The sequence below is a fragment of the Labeo rohita genome, chromosome 18, assembly GCF_022985175.1.
Source record: "Labeo rohita strain BAU-BD-2019 chromosome 18, IGBB_LRoh.1.0, whole genome shotgun sequence".
In the NCBI taxonomy this organism is placed as follows: Eukaryota; Metazoa; Chordata; class Actinopteri; order Cypriniformes; family Cyprinidae; genus Labeo; species Labeo rohita.
This window is the reverse complement of record NC_066886.1, coordinates 32,506,778-32,527,805: the sequence shown is the minus strand read 5'-3', so window position 1 is coordinate 32,527,805 and position 21,028 is coordinate 32,506,778. Positions and strand designations below refer to the sequence as shown.

Below are 21,028 nucleotides of genomic sequence, written 5' to 3'. Positions count from 1 at the left end.
GGAGCAAAGACTTTTCCAAGTAAGCCTTTTTTTTTTTTTTGTTTTTTTTTTTTTTTTTTTTTGTTACATACAGGAGAACAAGTAGGTTTAAGAATGTTTGTACAGTGGTATACCAGTGGACATGTATGGTAAATATGTACTGGTGTACTGCTATTACTTAGTAGAAGATGTAGTTACATTGAAATACACTGAGTAGCTTACAGTATATTGATATTTTTATAAATGGCATATAGTAATTTGATTGATCAAACTGTGTACAAAACTCACAATTACTGTTGTTTACATTAAAAGAATAGTTCACCCAAAACAGTTTTGCTGAAAATGTTACCCACCCAAGATGTAGATAAGTTTGTTTCTTCATCAGATTTGGAGAAATGTAGCATTCCACCGCTTGCTCACCAATGGATCCTCTGCAGTGAATGGGTGCCGTCAGAATGAGAGTCCAAACAGCTGATAAAAACATTACAATAATCCACAAGTAATTCATGCAACTACAGTCTATAAATGAATCTCTTGTGTCTGTAAGAAACAAATCCATCAAGGCATTTTTTTTCTTTAAACCGTCGCTTCTGGTCCAATCCATAGTAACACTTCCTCCAGTGAAAAAAGTCTATCCCCTGCTGTCCTCTCACATCAAAATCCATATTTGCACAGAAATGTTGCGCATTTTGAACTATTCCTTTAGAGCTCCTCTATTGACCCCATGAAACGTAAGGCCTGTGCTGATGTATGTTCTATTGAACAGGAATTTGGAGTGGGACATATTATGTATTATGACATATTATGAATAATGCCTTGCATATAGGCAGTTGTAAATAGCCACAAGCTAAAGTTAACATCACAGCCTAGCAAAACCATGATTAGCTGCTTGTTAGTGCTAGTGGGTTGCAGGTGGTATTAGGAAGAGTGGCATTCTCATTTCAGAGAGCATCTCACTGGATTAAAAAAATATATATATACACCCTTGAGTGCCAGATGAGTAATCTATATTCTTAAGGATATGTATATTCTTTAGGAGTACACACACTGCAAAAAATGCTTTTCTTACTTAGGTTTTTGTCTTGTTTCCAGTCCAAATATCTAAAAATTCTAAAATCAAGAAGGATTTTCTAGACAAGCTAAAATTATTGTCTTGTTTTCAGAAGAAAAACAAGTAAAAATTGAGTTTTTGCTTGAAACAAGCAAAATAAACTGCCAATTGGGTACTTTGTTTTAAGTCTTGTTCTAAGCCAAAAACTCACTTAAATTTGATGTCTTTTTTCTGAAAACAAGAATAATTTTTGCTTGTCTAGAAAATACTTCTTGATTTAAGAATGTTTAGATATTTTGGCTGGAAACAAGTAAAAAAAAGCATTTTTTGCAGTGCACATATAGGTAACATCTTAATTAAGCACAGTAACTTTAACACAATCTTTTTTTTAATTGTAAATTTTATTGTAATGAAATCAGCATACAATGATTAATGTGATGCAGCATGTTACAGCATAAATAACAGCGCTCAATCGCCACAAGTTGCATAGATGTTTTGAAGACTACAGAAATGCATGTGATAATAATACAAAAACTTTATCCATGCCAAAGATTTTTTAGTTGTATACATTCATGTGTTTTAGCTTGTGCTTCCAGCATAGCTGGGAACAATGATGTTGGCCCATTTATAGATGACTGGAATGAAAAGCAGAGCAGAGCCGAGCAGTGATACTAAGAGAAATGCCCACAGGAAAACCCGGTCCAGAACCTGGGCCACAAACTTCCAGTCCTGAACAACCTAAAAAGGGTTTATTACATTAGAATTTATTAGGGCTCAAAATGTATTAAATCACATCATAAATCTCTGAAAGTCTAAAGTCTTACCTCTCTGACTTCATTCTCCTTCACCACATGAAGCGTGATGTAGCGTATAGATTCTAAGGCTGCCCGTAGACTATGCTCTGTATTGAGCAGAGGAGTGGTATCATGGCCTGGACTCTTTGCATAGCCAAGCCCTTCTCTTCCGTTCCTCGCAGCAGTGGTGGCGTAGCGGTCCACATGGCTGCGCATGCAGAGCAGTTTAGGCAGGTGGTGCAGAAAGATACGGCGGACCCAGGGCGCCATGCTGTGATGAGTAGATGAGGAGCGATGATGGATGTTAATGGCAAAGACAGTGATGACAATGGAAAGCGTCACGAAGATCATAGTAAAGACCAGATATTCTCCAATGAGAGGAATCACCTGGGACAGAAAACATAGGTCAGTGGGCAACTGCAATGCTATTTAAAAATGAGAATGAAAAAAATGTTAATAATTATTGGAAATAAATGATTTCAATTTGTGTTTAAAAAAACAAAAATGAAACTGTAATAATATAACATTTTATAAACGTTAATTTAATACCTTAAAGGTATAGTTCACCCAAAAATGAAAATTCTGTCAGCTTTTACCCTCAAGTCAATTTAAAACTGGTTAATCTTAGAAACTCAAATTAATATATTTTTAATTAAACCCTGTGTCCCTCCATTGTAATTCCAGGTAAGCAAAACTTATAAAGAAAATCCAAGCATGTCATAAAGTTGTTTAGTTAAAAGGTTACTCCACCCCAAAATAAAAATGTTGGCATTAATCACTTACCCCCATGTCGTTCCAAACACGTAAAAGCTTTGTTCATCTTCAGAACACAATTTAAGATATTTTGGATGAAAGCCAGGTAAATACCACTGTCAAGACCCAGAAAAGTATTAAAGACATCGTCAAAATATTTCATCTGCTATCAGTGGTTTAATCCGACAAATTGTTAGATAAAATTGTTTTGTTTTTTTTCTTCGTGTACAAACAGTATTCTTGTCGCTTCATAAAATTAAAATTGAACAACTGATGGCAGATGGACTATTTTGATGATGTCTTTCATACTTTTATAGGTCTTGAAAGTGGTATTTACCTGGCAGTCAACGGGACAGTTACAAACCTCCTGGTTTTCATCCAAAATAAATTGTGTTTGGAAGACGAACAAAGCTTTTAGGGGTTTGGAACGACATGGGGTAAGTGATTAATGCCTTTTTCATTTTGGGGTGGAGTAACCCATTAAATGAATTTGAGTGTTAAAGATTAAAGTCTTGTGTATTTGGAAGAACATGAGGGTGAGTATATATAGACAGAATTTTTGGGTGACCTATCCCTTTAAGTAGATTCATCAAAATCTTTTTCTTTTCCTTTGTTTTCCCCAAGTTTTCTGTGGTACTCTTTAAACTCCTAATGACACCTTAGTTCTTTCAAAACTTTTCAAAAAAAAATGTACTATATCATATATCTATTCCATATATCCAGTTAGAAGTGTTATATGGTTTAATATAGAAATTGTGCATTGCAGATTGACTTTTTAAGTGACAGAATCTGCCACAACAATGGCATAAATACAGAAAAGATCTTACTTTCAATGCCTACATGAATGAACTTTTTGGTAAAACTCCATCACGCTGTAAATCAATAACTACTGCAACTTACTCTTATTGTGCTACAAAACAGTTAAATAATCACTTAATACAGCTTTGATTTAAAAAAAAAAGTACCACCTTTGAGGAGGAAGGGATGATCTCTTCTATCACAAGAAGGAAGACAGTAAGAGAGACGAGGACGGACGTGCAGAGGGAGATTTTTTCTCCTCCATTAGATGGGAGATAAAACACCAGCACGGTCAGGAAAGACAGTCCAATGCAGGGAATGATGAGGAAGAGTGTGTAGAAAAGAGGAAGACGTCGGATAATAAAGGAGTAAGTAATAGATGGATAGAAAAAGGTCCCATCACTTCTCAAACCCCGGCTACCTGTGGCTGTCACAATCTCCCATTCACCACTGTCAAAATAGTCACGTTTGTCCACGTGTACATCCTCAAGGAGAATGTCCACCTTAAAAAGTAAATATTAAACAATTGTTACATAAATTTCCATATATTAAACACAAAAAGCTATAACTTCAGAGGACTTACAATATAGAGTTATTTTAGCTACTTTTCTGGTGCTTGATTAAAGTGGTCACTATGGGCTGACAATAACTAGGTAAATGATGAATAAGGGTAAGGGAAAAAATGTACATTTGTGTCTTTTTTTTTTTTTTTTTCCTACATGTAAACATTGGTTTTAATGCCTTTAATAATAGTTACAGCATACCTGGGAACCGTCATAGGTCCAGGAACCAAACTTCATGGAGCAGTTCTGAAGGTCAAAGGGGAAGAACGTCACATCGATGGTGCAGGCAGATTTATAGTTGGCAGGAGGGGTCCAGGAGATAGTGCCGTCATATCTCACCACTGCTTTTGTCACCGTGGCCTCGAAATTACCATCTGCACTGCAGGTGAGAATCACTCTGTCATTTAGCTGTCCAAAATATCATTCTGTCTTTCTTACTCACAGTAGCATTTCACACCACAAGAGTCAAGATTTTTGTACTTTTACAAGCATGGAAGAAAGGTGGAAACAGGAAATAAATATTAGCCTTTAGAAATTATAATGGTTCTGTAATCCATTTTCTATCCTCTGCCATTTCCACAGGGGTCATGCACAAAAGGATTTGACTTGTCAAACCATAAATTTACAGTGCAACAGTTTACTTCTTATTTGTCAGATTACAAAAACAAAAATGAAACTTTTGAACTATTTAAACTATTTAAACTTGATTACACTTCAGATTAAATAAAGGTTAAGTGTTAATTAAAGATTTTAATGATTTGAATGCTCACAGACTGTCTAGTAACAAACTCCTTTCTTTTTCTTCTTATTAAAAAAAAATAATTTTATGATAAAAGTTACTCACGCACATTATATATATATATATATATATAACTATTCAAAATATGCATATATTACTCTACATAATACCACTCTTAATATACAGAAAAATTATTCTAAACATCTCTTCCTGGCTGGTTTCCTTTCTGACACGTATAGTTGGCAATAAGTGGCACTACATACTTGTCATAGAGCACAATGTCAGGAATCCAGATGGAGTCTGAGGGAACTCTGATGGAGGTGATGCCCAGATAATGATCTGGATTCCATCGGAGCTTCATGTCTGTCCACTCCTGAATGCAGAGAGAAATGGCTTTATTTCCAAAGCTGATTCTCACACAAAACAGTATAGAAAGCAATGTGTGTGTGGTGTGTGAGTGACTAAATACCACCAGGAAAGAACAAAATAATGTTGATAATAAAATAAATAATTTATTTTGTATTAATCAGATCAACCTCATTGGATTATGAAGTCATGCTTTACCTGCTTCATCCAAACATTGGTTGTCATCAGCTGGTTCTTCTCATCCTGACCAATAAATAAATAAACAAATATTATAGTCATGTTAACCTTCATCTTCTACTGAAATTGATTTTATATATTCTTTATGTTTGGGGTCCCATTTACGCCAGTGCTGCACATGATTATATTGTTGATAATTTATTCTAACTTTAACTCTTTTACCTATCTGACCACAAACAGAACATAAAGGTTAACAATAAATGTGAAATTCCTAAACTACTCATGATAGAGATTTTCCTAATATATATTATTTAAAATTTAATGTAATTGTAAGGTAAGGATTTTGCCTGGACAAGAAGAATACTGTTTCAGAATCACTAGTTCTCACCACATCCACCAGCTGGGAAATAGCCAGGCCAAATTTCACCTGCACTGTTCCGTTTAGATCCTCCACTGGTCTCACCCATTTCTGGTAGCTGCTGAACAGATGTTTAAACAGCTTGTCTTCTGTCTTGGCATAGGAAGACAGCACAGGAGGCCCTTAAACAAAACAACAACTTAATGTTAATCTCTCACATTCAATCAGGAGGGAATGAGACACTAAACAACAGTAATTAGATGGCAACGGTCCCAGGCACAAGGACCGCACAGGTTTATAGAAGGTGTGACAATCTGGTCGACACTTGATCAATGATCATATTGATTTCACTAATGAACAACTCACATATAGGTTTTGTAACAACCTTGTACCTGCCCCCTCTAAATCTTTCATTTAGGCATGAACAGAATTGACCCACCAGCTGAGCCTGGTTTCTCCTAGGGTTTTTTTTTTCCTCTCACCTGATTTTGGTTATTTTGATTTTGGGCTTCTTGCCACTGTTAACTTTGGTTTGTTTTGGGTTTAAAAGAAACTTAGGACCAGATTTACTAGCAGCAAACCTGTGAGCATTTACTGACACATAGTGAAAAATAAGCAATGAAAATGCATGAACAGTTGTTTTTGCGGCTGATCAAAATTTATGGGAGGAAAGTATTGAAATAAATCATACAAGATGGTTTACTAAGCCAATTTACTGGTTAAGTGCCATTATTTAATGGCCAGAAAGGCATGCCTTAATTTAGTTTGCTCTCAACATGGCAGCGATAGTTGCTAATTTGCACTGCTTTTTGTAGATTGCATTGGTCTTTATGGAAATGAGCTGGCTGTGTCTGTGTTCTTTAATTTGCACACTGTCGGAAATTTACACTCCCATCAGAGCTTTAATGGGATTGCAGTCTCATTCTAATTTGCTGTTTAGTAAACCTGGCCTATAATGTTAGGTAATGTTATCCATTTGACTGCACTGGATGTGAATAAAAGAGTTGCACTGTTATTGAATTGAATCGAATCAACATTGAATTAACTTGAGCTGACTTGAGTAATGACACTATTGCTTTCTTATAGCTCATTTCATGATGAACTTTACACAGTTATTAGACTGAACTGATAACACGTTCTCACTCACAACTCGTCACATATTGACGCTTGGTCAGGACCCTTGGGGTCACTTTTTGACGCACAGTGTACCCTTTTAGTGTCATTTTTTGACATGCAAGGTCCTTCATTGCTTTAAATAAGAAACCCATGGCATCATAAAGCTGACGTAAAAGGCACTGGGAATTTTATCGTCATGATTAAATTATATATTGGGTAACATTGCTATTATTGCGTATATGTTGGGGTGTGATTTTCCAATGTAAACAGTCATAAGTTTTATTTACATTTTATTATTTACACATTTACAAGCACGTAACCCAACCCTGCCCTTTTGCCAAACCTACCATTTGTCAATAAAACACAAGATATAACTTATTCAAAACGTATTAATATTTCAAATCTTCCAAGGCAAAACGAGTGATTTGTGAGAGGAATAGACACGATGTGTCTCGTCCGCCATAAAGTTCAGTCTGAAGCAGCATTACGTCAGCCTTGGTTGTGAAATGCCACTGGCTCTTGTGTGTTTCATGACCGACTGCGTCATGCTAATGTTCGGGAGTATCTTTCTGAAAGAGATGTGAGCACGTTAACGGAGCAGGATCATTTTCAGCGATTAAAACCTTATGTTTTACTTTCTTACTTTGCATAAAGATATTGTATGGCTTCAGAACACTCTGAATGCAGCGACTTGTTTGTAATCCTTTTATACTGCTTGTTTATGGTCAGTTTCTGCCATAAATAACTGTGACTGTACTTATATTTGGCTGTTACGTGTTTTATATTGTTCAGAAGTGGGTGGGTTTAGGTGCTCCAATGAAAGTATAAATTTATATAAAATTATTTAGATTTTTTACAAATGCATGCAAACCATTAAATTACGGCAAGCAACTGAAATCAATGGAGGACCCTGCACGTCCAAAAGTGACGCTAAAGGGGTACCATGAGCGTCAAAAACGACGCCAAAGGATCCTGACCAAGCGTCAATGTGATGAGCTGGGAGTGAGAATGTGTTCTTTTATCTTTTTAGAGCTATTTTACAGCACAACTTGAATTGGTGTCTTATGTGAAGGAGTTTGCATCATTGATTCTGTTAATTTCCTGTTTATTACTGTGAAGCTGCTTTAAAACAATTTGTATTGTATAAAGTGCTATATATTTACAATGATGACTTGACTATGATGACTTAACTCATTGACAAATTCAAAACAACAGAATATATTCTAGAATAACAGAATATCAGTGAACTTCGGAGCTTGAGCCTTTCAAATCTGCCATAAAAATGGCTTGTAATGTTGTAATGTGCAGCTTATACTCGGTCAACTCTAATACAGCTCATTTGGCATTATTATTGGATCTCCAGCAGCTGCTGCTATCATGCCAACATCCTGTTGATCAGATTTTCCTCTCAGGGTCTCCACAGTCTGAGTCACTAAGGGAAACCCAACATGATTTGCTGAACACGTGTTCATTTCTGCGGGGGCGGGTAGAGTTATGAATGGAGATTTATGAATCTCTGAGTGTGAAATTGGTTTAGATGATCTGGGTTGTGTTACCATGACCGGTGGGAGGGATGTTCTTTAATGTGAAATGTCACACACTATAGCTCTGTTCCAAAACATAGTGAGCTGTCTGCTGCCTACATAGGCAGTTGAATCTAATGAAAGCATCCTAACTGAAATGGAACCTCAGAAGGGTCTTATTAATAATGCTTTACATATGCAGAAACACAACAAGTGATAGTAGAAGCACAACTGATTTCAACTCATAAGAATTGTTGTAAGAATGTTGCTGAAGTGATAGTACTGTTTCATATGCATGTACACTTTCATTATTCATGAATTAAAGGAGAAGACCACTTCCAGAACAAAAATGTACAGATAATGCACTCACCCCCTTGTCATCCAAGATGTTCATGTCTTTCTTTCTTTAAGGTTTTTTTTTTCAGGTTCATGTCAGTTAGGGTATGTCGAAAAACTCCTTCTCATGTTCTCCCTCAACTTCAAAATCATCACTGTTTTACCTTTTTTGTTAAGGGTGTTTGATCTTCTTTGCATGTTTGCATGCAAAAACTGGGTCGGTACTTCTGCAGTGATGTAGGATGATTTTGAAATGATTTTTGAAGTTGAGAGAGAAAATACGATTGGAGTTTTTCGACATACACTAACTGTCTTGAGCCAGAATACACAGAGTTCAGGGAGAGAAAGACAAGACGAGCGTTTGAGATTAAAAAGTATTTAAATTATATTTTTAAATGAAAATAACCAAACGTTTCGCTATATAAGACCCTTCTTCCTCGGCTGGGATCGTTTACAACCGCATTTGTGATCGTTTGAAGCCGCATTTAAACTGCATTTTGGAAGTTCAAACTCAGGACACCATATCAGTCCATTATATGGAGAAAAATGAAATGTGTTCCTCAAAAAACATAATTTCTAAAGTGAGAAATAATTTCTGAACCATAACTGAAGAAAGACATGAACATCTTGGATGACAAGGGGGAGAGTAGATTATTTGTAAATTGTTCTGGAAGTGGACTTTTATTTATTTATCTTCTCATTTTCTGCACTAATTTTGTGTTAGTACAAATATGTTGAATTATGCATGAAAAATAAATGTGTGTGTGTGTGTGTGTGTGTATGTATGTATTTTTACAATGCACAAATGTTTTGACTAAAATGCCTGTGAACATTGTTTCTGGAATTCCGTTTTTTGGATGTCTGAAGCTGGATGTAATATAAGACAGAATCAATCATCTAGACTCACTGAGGCTCAAGGGAATTATTTGACCCAGAAGCTATAAAACACTGTGTCATTTTTTCCATTTCTATCTAAAATTGAGGTTGTTAGCCACTGGTCTTGCATTTATCCTACAAAAAGCGTGGCACGACCCAAATGGCATATATTGATTGCATTCTGTGCCTATTATTCAGCTCCATATTCAGATTGATTGGATTTTGTTATTTTATCTCCCAAGGCTCCATTTATGTGCTTATAAATCTTTATGTTCTGTTCCTTTCAGACAACCGCAGATGGAATTCTAGTTTCAGCTTGTTTTCCCTTTGATCAATATTTGTGGTTGTGGTCTCCTTTAATCAATAAAAGAATGATTAGAAAATGCATTAATCCTCAGGTCACACTGTTTCAGCTGACCTGTACTCGAAAAAAACGTGACCATCAATGTGGGTGAACATGTAGATTGTGACTTATTAAAATGCTCTGAATCAAACCAGGCATAAGGATTTCTGCTCTAAACTCTGTTACCGTGCATCTTCAAAGAAGACTATTGTGCTTTTCACAATATTTTAGCTTTTATTAAAGCAATTTTTGTTAAATTAAAAAAAAAGCAGCAGTATATAAATGAACTGAAGTGGCAATTACAAATTAAAATGCAAGAACGACAGTAGCAAATGCAACAGCAATGAGCCACTAATGGTACAGCCCATATGTACAAGCATATGCTAAGTATAAGGCTTTAGGTGGTCTACAGTACAGCTTTTAACAGAAATGAATGCATGCAGTTTATCCCATTAATAAAAATATTATAATATTATTAAATAATAAGTTATAGAATCCAGTATGACTAAATCAACCAGACCCCATTCCCTTATGAAAAAGTTTATTCAAGTGTGCTATTAGTATACTTCTTTTAAACAAAAAATAGGAAAATACTTTCAGTCTACTTTTTATGTACTTCTCAGAAATATGTTTAAAATGACATTTAAGTATACTTGACTTATACTTAGAAAAAGTCTAAATATATTTGAGTTGTACTTGTGCTCTGAGAATCCGTGTTTTCATTATTATACGCGAGAGATGCTATTACACATCTTCTGTACGAAGTTTAAAAAACAAGTGAAGAAAAACCAAAATAGATGCAAATACATATTTTCCATTTCTGAGTCTCAAATAATAAAAAATGCTATTTTCTTGAAACTATATAAAAACCCATGTCAGACCAACAAAATTACCCCAAATGTTGACCCAACTAGTCAAACACAGTTGTCTGAACAAAGAATTTCATGTTGTTGAAATTTAAGGCTTTGTGAGTTCCCAGCATGCATTGCAGTATGAATAATTTATCCAGTTACTGTTATAGGATTATTGTTTTGCTGACTTTAAACTTTTTTGTTGTTGTTTTGTCATTATTGTTAGTTATTTGTTGTACTGTGACGTAAAGATCTAATCTTTTTAATATTTGCTGATTGCCACCGTTCTTGAGGGTTGTGTATCTAGTTTTGAGGCCTAGATTATTTTCAGCCACTTATATCCATTTCCTTTATATCTTAGTCTTGTAAAATGCTTTATTCATAATGTTATTCATAATGTTTTGTATGTTCAGATATTCATATAACAAAATATATAAAATACATAAAAATAATACCTAAATAGGGGAATAGTAGTATACATGAAGTATGATTAAAGCTCACTTAAAAAAAAAAAATTCTGAGTGTACTAGCAGTATAAAACTGCTAAACTAGTAGTTTACTGACACTATACTTCAAAGTGTACTAAAATGCATAAAAAAGTATTTAATTAATAAACTATCAGTATACCTATAAGTTCACGTATAGTTGCAGTACAAACTGAAAACATATATGTAAACTAGTTGTGTACTCAAAGTTTACTACTGTTATACTTAAAGTATACTTTTATATACTAGAAAGTGGGCCAATTTAATCCCAAGGAGTATTAAAATAGTACAGTATACTTAAAGGTATACTACTAGTATACTGATATTTGTATACTTACTATATAAAGTATACTTAAACATATACTTGAACTTTACTTAAGTGTACCTAATAAAATAAACATGAGGTATACTTCTTTTTGGTAAGGGTTATGTTATACCAACAAAGGAATTATAAGGGTCAGCTCAGGTAAAAATAGCTTCTTAGGCTAACAACTGCACATTTTCACATTTTGCAGTGTACCAAAGCTGACCCCAAGGGAAAAGCTGAGAAAATGTATTTCCTCAAGAACCACGCTGTAAAAGTGTGACTTGATCCCGAAAGGGCTGTTTGATATTACATCTCTGAGGTGCACTGTGTGTGCAAGGGTTGGAATCATCAATTTTGCTTTTGAACCTCAAATAACCCCACTTATTCTCAGTTGCTGCCAGTTACATATTTCTACATTCTCTGCATAACACAATATTTTGAAATCAACTAAATCTAAAGGTTTATTGTTTTGCACTTTTGACTACTCACATGCCACATGCAGTATTGTGGCACAGGTACCAGTTTCTGTCTGGTCCTGATTTTCTAGCCCCTCGCTGACTGAAACAGAGGAGACAATCTATTTTAGAGTGTGATCTTATCTACACCTCTCTGTCACTGAGAGCCTCTATCTCAGAGAGCAAGAGAGCTGTTGGAAATAATAATTAGATAAAGAGATGTGAGTCACAGATGGACAAGTGAATAAATCACAGGTCACATTTCATCCCAAAATAATACAAAAATTATATTGTATTATATTATATTTTTGGTTTCATGAAAGAGTGGTGGCAGCATTAAAAGCAGTGCAAGGAAATCTGCATTGGAAAATTGCACTCTAATTATACATAGTTACTTTCTTTTAATTTTGGGTTGAATTATGACCTGGGCATGCATATGACAGGTCTCGTGAGATTTCACCCGGGCACAGATGTTAGGTGGGGCACTAAGCCAAGGTCAGAGGAACTCACCTATAGAGGAGCAGAGTACAGTACAGCAGACAAGCAGGAGGAGACATCTGACAGTTTGAGCTGTTACCATGATACCATCAGGAGCAGCAAAGCCACAGAGACGACCTGCAAGCAGCCATAAACATGCATTTTAATATGTACAATTACAGTCCGAGCTCTCAAGCTTGGTGGCCATTAAACATACATGTGATATGCAGTGAATAAGACCTGCATGCTGCATCTTTTGCATCTTTCATGTATGTGCAATTGACCACAAATATATCTACAGTATGTACATTCTATAGGAATATCACCATGTTCTGCATCATGCACATGTGAACGGACCTTTACACAAGCACACAAAGCATGTATCTATCCACCTGTCTGTTGAGATTATGCACACATTCATCAGTGTTCCTCTTTCTATTTGTCTCCCTGCCTTTCTTCATAAATTTCTTTTCCTTACCTGATTGTGAACTGGAAGACAGCGGAATCTTTAGAATTTTTCTTTTCCATTTGGCTGTCGTGTGTCCATGCCAACCAGCATTTGTGTGGCTGCTTACTATCTCTCTCTCTCTCACACACACATACACGCACACTCCGTCACGGTCTCCCGCTCCTCCTCCTTCTTCTCCAGAAAAGCAAGCCTACCCCCCTCACCCCCCTTGCATTTTCCCGCACAACGAAAAACAACCAATCACAGACCAAGATCCTCTATTATCTTGTAAAGTCTGCCCCCTCCTGTTCGAAAATATGCACACCATGTTAATGAGATTACAGCAGAGGTCTTCAGCCTTTTACGATAATGACCCTTTGTTGGATAGAGAGACTGAGCAGACACCCTTTACTACATAATGTGTAAAATCGACAGACTTATGACCTGAACTATAAATAACACATGTAATGTCCAGTACCATATTAAAGTCAGCATGAAAACTGACCCCATTTGCGTTTCTTACATTCTTTCTGGTAACATTATGAATCTTTAATTAAAATAAATAAAATAATATAATAAAATAATAAAATATTGCTTTTCCGCCGAAGTCGCTCAGACTGTAAAATGTCCACAAATTATTTATTTAATAATTTATTTGTGATTATTATTTTCCTGGATTGAATAAATAAATAAATAAAAATGTCATGCATATGACTTTGTATATCACATTATGGATGTGGGAGTGACAATGACACATTTAAAAGAACTTTAGATTCTTAACTTTGTGTGTGTGTCTGTGTGTGTGTACCTGGTATTTATCACATTATGGGGACCAAATGTCCCCACAAGGATAGTAAAACCAGTAAATTTTGACCTTGTGGGGACATTTTTTTTTAGGTCCCCGTGAGGAAACAGGCTTATAAATCATGCAGAATTTTTTTTTTTTTTTTTTTGCGAAAGTAAAAGTGTGCAAAGTCTCCTGTGAGGGCTAGGTTTAGGTGTAGGGCGACAGAAAATATTCAGTTCTGTTCTGCTTTGATTTGGTTTTCTGTTCCCATTTGCTCTTCTGAGTTTCCTAGTTTGTTCATATAGTTATTAATACCCACACTTACTGTTTCAGTTCCTATTTGATTACATTTACTTTGTATCTAAGTCCACAGTTTCCCTCAGTTCCTCGCCAGTTATTGTTTAGATGTTTGCTGGTTATAGAAACAACTGACATTAGACAGAAAACGACTGCACCATGATCATACTCAAAGTTTCTCTCTCTCAAAAAAAAAAAGAAAAAAAAAAAAAAAAAATCAACAACAACAACAAAAACATGTGAGTGAAAATGGAAGGGGAAAAAACTAATTTAGAGGTCTTTAGAAATGCATACAAATACAGTGAGTCCAGCTATATATCAAAAACAATTACAATGCTTTATAACTAAAGAAAAGTAAGAGTTAAATAAACACATAATAGCATCTAAACCAGACTAAACAAATGAAAAAAGTTTTACCTGTCCCAGGAGAGGGCCTTTCAAAAACTATTAACTCTTCTTTATCATGTTCATCTTTGTGCTGCATTCAATACTATCAATTATGATGTACTCCTAGATCACTTACTGGACTACACTGGTATTCAGGGACAGGCATTAAGATCCCTAAGGAGCGCTGCAAGGTTCTATTTTAGGCCCTCTGCTAATTTCAATGTATGCACATGCTGCCCCTGGGAAATTCTGTTAAATAGCAGGGGAGTAGTTTACAGTGTTAATGCCGATGATACCCAGCTATGTGTTTCTTCATGACAAGGTGAAATTTCTAAATTTTCTAAGCTAATGTTTGGGGTGCAGGTACACTCTCTCAGTTTCAGTCTTGATTAAAGACATTTTTTATCCAAGCATACATGAAATGCATACAAATATCAAACTTGAAAGAAGTTACTAAAAGGTCAAACAGAGTTTATAGAGAGTAACTGCTCTTGCTGGTCAAGCAAATATGTGAATTTTGCTTGTTGTTTTATTCTTTATTCATTAAACATTTTAGACTTACAATTATATTACAACTGAGCCCGAGACCCACCTGCTTGTTGTTGTCTGAAGTTCAGTGAATTAGAGTTACAGAAACTCAATGTGTAAATTTCCACTGCAGTGCAACTGACTGTGGTTAAAGCTATTATACGAGTATATATACACATACACTAGGCGTGTGATGCAGAACTTTGCTCTATTTCTAGTTTTGCCTCTAGTGAGGCGGCCTTTGCTGAGACATATGATGGAAAGTGGTTAAATACAGTCAGGTGCGTGTGTGTGTGTGTGTGTGTGGTTTTACATGTGTTGCACCTGGCCATTAGTTCAAAACCTGTATTACAGCCCAAAAACTGTTTGCTTGTCTGTATTTTGTCTCAGTTTGACCAGTTATTTTATAGTTTGTTTCACCTGACCATCTTTACTATACTTATTATAAATGTGTACTGTGACCTAACGGTCACACCCGAAGACGCTCTAAGGCACTAACACTGAAACCTTTTGCAAATGTTCCATTAGGTGTCATTTTAAACACTGCTGAAGTGGCATAAGAACACAAGATCACATTTGTACAGACAAATTCATCTCCCTGTGATATATAATGTAAGTACTCAGTATCTAATCTAAAAGAAACTTGATGTATCTCAAGAAGAGTTGCACATATTTCTGCATATCTAGAAAGGATTAGGATGCTAAACTGCTAACGTATAGTAGTTTCCTGCAGTTAAAGATGTTCCATTCTGCTCAGGTGATATCTGTCTGAACATTTAGTTTACAAGCATTGCAAAGATATTGATTCTTTTATGTAGTAAAAATAGACACGTACAGACATGTCAGAATTAGTATGATATAACAGACAGCATCATTTGAATTACACATTTGAGCTGAATGTTTGTACAGTATGAGCATATTTCCTTTCACAGTGCATTATAATGATAATAAAATACAACGTATAAAGATCATTTATCCTGTAACAAATCAAAAGCTGAAACAACACAAACTTCAGGCAACAAGTTGCAGGATTTTAGGTCAGTGTAGACCTAATATAACAATTTATATATATATATATATATATATATAAACGCTGTATTAACCGAATTAAAGCTGGTCTGTGGTCATAAACTGATTTATTAACTACAAATATTTTATTTTTTTTAAATACAAATCATTTATTTATTTATTTATTTGTATACAAGTTCAGTAACCTGCATTTTAAGTTTAGCTGAACATTAACATTATATAATAGTGTATATTATATAATGTAATGTATAGTTCTCAATTATTTTCTTAGTCTAACTTCTGGATCAGTTTAAGCAAACAGTAAATTAGTTACTCCTTTACACCAAAACAAGTTGTATATACTCAGTGAAATGAAAGAAAAAAAACATCAATCACCTTACTTTTACAAAACATAAAAAAAATTACAAAATAAAAAAAAATGGATCATTAATAAGTAATTTTAGTATTTTTAAGTGTTCATACCAAATGATCTACAATTTTTAAAATAGTTTTTAAAAGCATTTCAAATAGAGTTTGTCTGACAACGTTAAGTTAGATGTTTTACAGTGTATACAAATGAGGAAATTAAATATCTTTAAATTCGAAGGATTTTATTATGAGATATTTTTCAGGACATTCCTTAATACACTTTAACACAATGCAGATAAATAAACAATATTTCTACAGTTTGTTCTAAAATTTTGTGACATTAACTATTTGTACATTGTATTTTGCTTTAAATTCTTATTTTTCAGTGAAAGATAATTTACAGTAACGTTTACATGAAAAAAGCGCTTGACTAGAGTGATGGTAAACAGTTGGACAGTGTTGTAAAATAAAAAAAAGTAATAACAGTGACAATGGTGACAATAAACAAATAAATGGCAATCAAAAAGATAAAAACAGAGACCACAAAAAGCAACAGTTGTAATACAGCAAAAGCACAGATAACACTGACATGTTGCAACAACATAATTTAATCATGCTGTAATGTGTGTAGGTGCTGTACTGTGTAACACTTCATCATATGTTTCATCTGTAGAAAAGACAATCATGTAAAACAGAAGCAACTACAGTAGTTACTGAAATTTCACAGCTTAAAATGACAAAATTTCAATGTTTAAATGCAAGATGTTTGCTATAAATACTGCATTTTCCAATTCTGTACAATTGCTTCAAAAAAACTACACAACATTTATAATATATATATATATATATATATATTAAATTTATTTATTTTTTGGTTTTTTTTTAGTGCAGACTTACCATCAGAAGAATCTTCCCAATCTGCACCAGGCCTAAGCCATTATGGACATGATTTACAGCATTTGTATGGAAACCGTCAAAGACATAAAAAAAGGGGGGGGGGGATAAGGAATTGTTTATGTGAAAGCCGATATTGCAACAGACCAGAGAAAAGAGAAGTGAAATCAGTCAAAAGTATAAAAAATAACAGATGAAACAGCACAAAGATAAAACAGCACAAAACATATTAATACAAAACTTACTGGCTTACCAGTCCACACGTTGTATGTTACCAGCACCAGATGTGTCAGGTTTGTCAATTTCTAAAAAGTGTAAGATACAAAATTGCTCAAAACAGAAGGAGAGAGTAGAGAAATTGGAGATTAATAGGGGTTTTAGTCCAGAAGAAAATAAAATAAAAAAGAAAATAAAAAAAAGAACCATAAAATGAATACCTTCATAGAATTTTTCTGCTTCTCTGAGCTCTGTCTCATTCTTTGAGGATCTGTTGAGGTAGAGCCAAACCAAAATGTATTTAGACACCTTCAACATTTCTCACATTATCACAATGTTATAGTATAGTTTCATAATAGTTATACTATAGTTTTGAAAATAGTAATAAAATACAATAAGAACTTAGAGTTAAACTGTGTCAGAGCAAATTCATCTTGATAATGTCAGATACCTTTGATAGAAAGGCATGTGATGGACTACAATCAAACAAAAATGCTGACAACTGTTAGTATGACAATATTTACACAACTATAGGTCAAAGTGTCAAAGTGTCAAAGTAATTTTTGGTCCCAAATTGTTATAAATTTTACTGGCAGTCCACTGGGGTATAATCCACTGAGGTTTACTTTATTTTGCCATCCTCACTTACATAAATTAACTATATTGTTCTGCACCCACTAGTAAAAACAAAAACAAAAACAAAAATAAAACTAAATCTAACATGATATATTTTAATTTAATTTTTATTTTAAATTCTCGTTCTACATTATCAAACAGACCTTTTATTGTGTAATCCAAGGCATCCTATTAGAAAGAAAATGAGAGTATTGGTATTTAAACAGGACAATTCAAGAAACTGAAATGTGTCAATGTTAATTTAGAGAAAGTGCTACCTCGTTTTCGGATCAGTACCCAGATTCCCAACAGACTGAGAAGCAACACTATGGTAGAGCATGTTACGGCAATTGTAACTTTGTTTATGCCACTGTTAGATATTGCTGTCAAAGAAAATCCAGAAACACACACACACACACACACAAATTGTCAGTTTACATAATTCTTATATACTTCTATCTTATATTTAGTACTGTAGTTAACAAGTCTTATGGGGGGAAAAGTGCATTAATTGTATTGAATGTACTTCAGGTAATATAATATGAATGGAATAAAAGGCCACTTGAGTTAAAGACAACACTTTCACTACTGTTTCACATTTAATTACACTTTTAAAAAGTGTGCATTGTAAAAGTTTACGCCTAAGTTTACTTCATCATTTTACAAATAAATCCTAATCTAATAATGACAAACTATATATTGTTGGGAAGGTCTAAGGAATAAATATTTTACCACTCTTTTGTGTTACAAGAGTGCACCTCAAAAATCTACATCATAACAGACCTTGTCACAAAAAGACTTTCTTTGTTGCCTTTTTACCTATCATGTAATATAACTCTTAAGAAATTATATATCAACTGAAAACTTAAAATATCAAAATTCGTCCTTTGAAAACCATTTTAAAATCAGACATTGCATTACCATGGAAACTGTACATCAAAATCATGTTACAAAATGTTTTCGTTCATGAATTATAAAAATTTTACTTTGGACAGTGCATTTTCATGTCTATGTTTAAGATAGGGAGTGACAGTTAAAGGGTTAAAGTACATTTTAAATCATTGTTTTAATAATCTTTTTGACACACTTTAAAGAAGGACACATTTTGATGTGTTTACTATTATAGTAAAGCGCACGCAAGTAAAATATTTTATTATAATAGTAACTGTAATGTGTTATTAAATATTACATTTAAAGTTAACATATTTAAATGTACTAAAATGCAACTTCAAAATTACAAATGGGTAATTATAAATAAATGATATTTGAGTTTCAATAGAAATTACATTAAAGTACGTTTTAGGTTACCATAAATGCATGTCAGTATATTCGGCAGCACACTTTAACCATAATGCAGACAATAGAATTATGAAATTGCACATCACTTACAGTAAGTCTTCATTAAAAGGGGTAAAAATATTCTAAAGTTCAGCTAATATAATAGCTGTATTTAATATAAACTGTAATACATTTTCATGTTATTGCAGCTGTCATGCAGTTAAGTTCCTGAAAACATAACATTCAGTTTGCACTTAAGTATATTCTAATGAAGTACATTATTTCTGAAATAATTACTCTTTTTAAAAGTAAGTGTACAACATCCACTGAACTGATTCAATTATAATTGTAAAACGTGTTGTTTTGTTTGTCCCCTCCTATTCTTACCAGTTATCTGAAGATCGACTTTAATATTTTGATGAAATCTCATTCCTTGGTAAGGGAGTATGTTTAACAATACAACACAACTGTATGATCCAGCGTCTTCCATCCGGACCTCTCTGAGGGTGAATGTTGTCATCATCTTCTCTGTGTCCCAAATATTAACTTCAATAGGTTTTCCATTTTTGATTAGATAAACCAAAATCATGTTCTCGAGCTGTTTTTTGTGTAAAGGATTGGACGTTTTACAGTTAAATGCAGCATCACCTCCCACCGGCACCTTAGACTTAAGCGAATGTATCTGTGTATAAATAAAAGATTCTGTTGCGAGAAAGAGAACATTTACGGTTAAACAATGTAGTGTGTCCCTTGATACATTCCAGTACAAAAACACAGAATATCAAGCATTTCTCTAATTAAAGGCTATTTTGAATCTACTGTGGTTAATTTGTGCAAGTATCTGTGCTCAGGAATCAAACACGCTCACAAATTTAGAACATCTTACCGATCACATTTATGAAGATGTAATTATGACCATATCCCATCACTTCTGATGTTTGCAACTGCTCATCTGAAAACACACAGCTGTAGTTGCCTGAATGGTTCATTTCTATTCTCTCTATTTTAAAGGCGGTGTCTTGTCGAGTGGGTGCATTTTTCATATCAATAGCTTTACCATTTTTACACAAATATAAATAAACTGGCTTTACTGTAAAACCAAATGTGCTGCAGGTAACCTCCAGTCTACCGCCTTCTGGTACTTCTGTATTTTCACTGAAAATCTTAGCTTGATGAATGTTTTGACCTGTGAAGGAAAGCAATTAGGGACATTTTCACCCACAAGTACAGTATTACATTTACTGCAAAGTTGTTTATTTAGTGCATTACTGTAACATACCTTGGCATTTAAGGAATAGATTCACATAGATATCTAAAAATTAATAATCAACATTCATCAAACCAACACCACCAGCAATTGTGTAAATTTAATTTATTGATCACTAATGATAGATTTTATAATTTTCAGTACTTACATGCAAGGAGAAACACGCCAACCATGGCTGCTGAGCAAGATTTAATTTGCTTTCCCTGCACTCCACAAGCTAATTGAGTTTCTTGAAACTTGTAACCAGTATGCTGTCACTGAACTAGCTTGAACAGAAGAAGGAAGTGCTTTCATGAAAGTACAGTATCTATAATAGTCATGCTGTGAAGGCGTTCTGAAGGTGGAAACACTGTCAGTGCTGACTGGTGTATTTTATATCTAATTTATTATTGTAGTAGAACAACACATATGTGTGCAATAACTATTCACACCTAACATTTGATTCATCATAATTCCTCAAAATACTTTCTATAGCAAAATAAATAATTTCCCTTTGACCACTACTTCTTCTATGAATGCAGCACTACTGATTTACAGATAATTGTACAGGTTTACATCCTATGTTTTTTTTCCTCATTTTTAGAAAG

The 21,028-nt window shown here is 34.1% G+C and overlaps 1 protein-coding gene across 6 annotated transcripts; it reads right to left on the bottom strand.

Annotated features, from left to right (window-relative positions):
• Positions 1-1,439: 1,439 nt before the first annotated feature.
• Positions 1,440-20,704, bottom strand: chrna5 (cholinergic receptor, nicotinic, alpha 5). 6 transcript variants are annotated; one of them, XM_051134626.1, is made up of 17 exons: positions 20,590-20,704; positions 20,454-20,486; positions 20,061-20,360; positions 19,562-19,876; positions 18,175-18,279; positions 18,061-18,085; positions 17,503-17,552; positions 17,319-17,370; positions 17,069-17,100; positions 12,381-12,485; positions 5,609-5,760; positions 5,242-5,286; positions 4,941-5,050; positions 4,140-4,317; positions 3,546-3,878; positions 1,855-2,211; positions 1,440-1,768 (listed from the first exon to the last, which is right to left on the bottom strand). In XM_051134626.1, exons 1-17 carry the CDS (start codon positions 20,612-20,614, stop codon positions 1,610-1,612), a joined length of 2,376 nt encoding a protein of 791 aa, XP_050990583.1. In that variant the 5' UTR covers positions 20,615-20,704; the 3' UTR covers positions 1,440-1,609. The 6 variants fall into 6 exon arrangements, with proteins under 6 accessions (XP_050990583.1, XP_050990584.1, XP_050990586.1 ...); XM_051134627.1 differs by having other exon boundaries at positions 5,648-5,760; XM_051134629.1 differs by lacking the exon at positions 20,454-20,486 and having other exon boundaries at positions 20,061-20,126; positions 20,590-20,698.
• Positions 20,705-21,028: the final 324 nt, after the last annotated feature.

What these genes read in the sequence shown, in the direction of transcription:
- chrna5 (XM_051134626.1), bottom strand. Translation starts at nt 20,614, where the DNA reads ATGGTTGGCGTGTTTCTCCTTGCAT. An exon ending in CATCTTCATAAATGTGATCG is followed by an intron (nt 19,877 to 20,060) that starts GTAAGATGTTCT and finishes TTCTCGCAACAG; the next exon opens with AATCTTTTATTTATACACAG. An exon ending in AGTCGATCTTCAGATAACTG is followed by an intron (nt 18,280 to 19,561) that starts GTAAGAATAGGA and finishes TTTCTTTGACAG; the next exon opens with CAATATCTAACAGTGGCATA.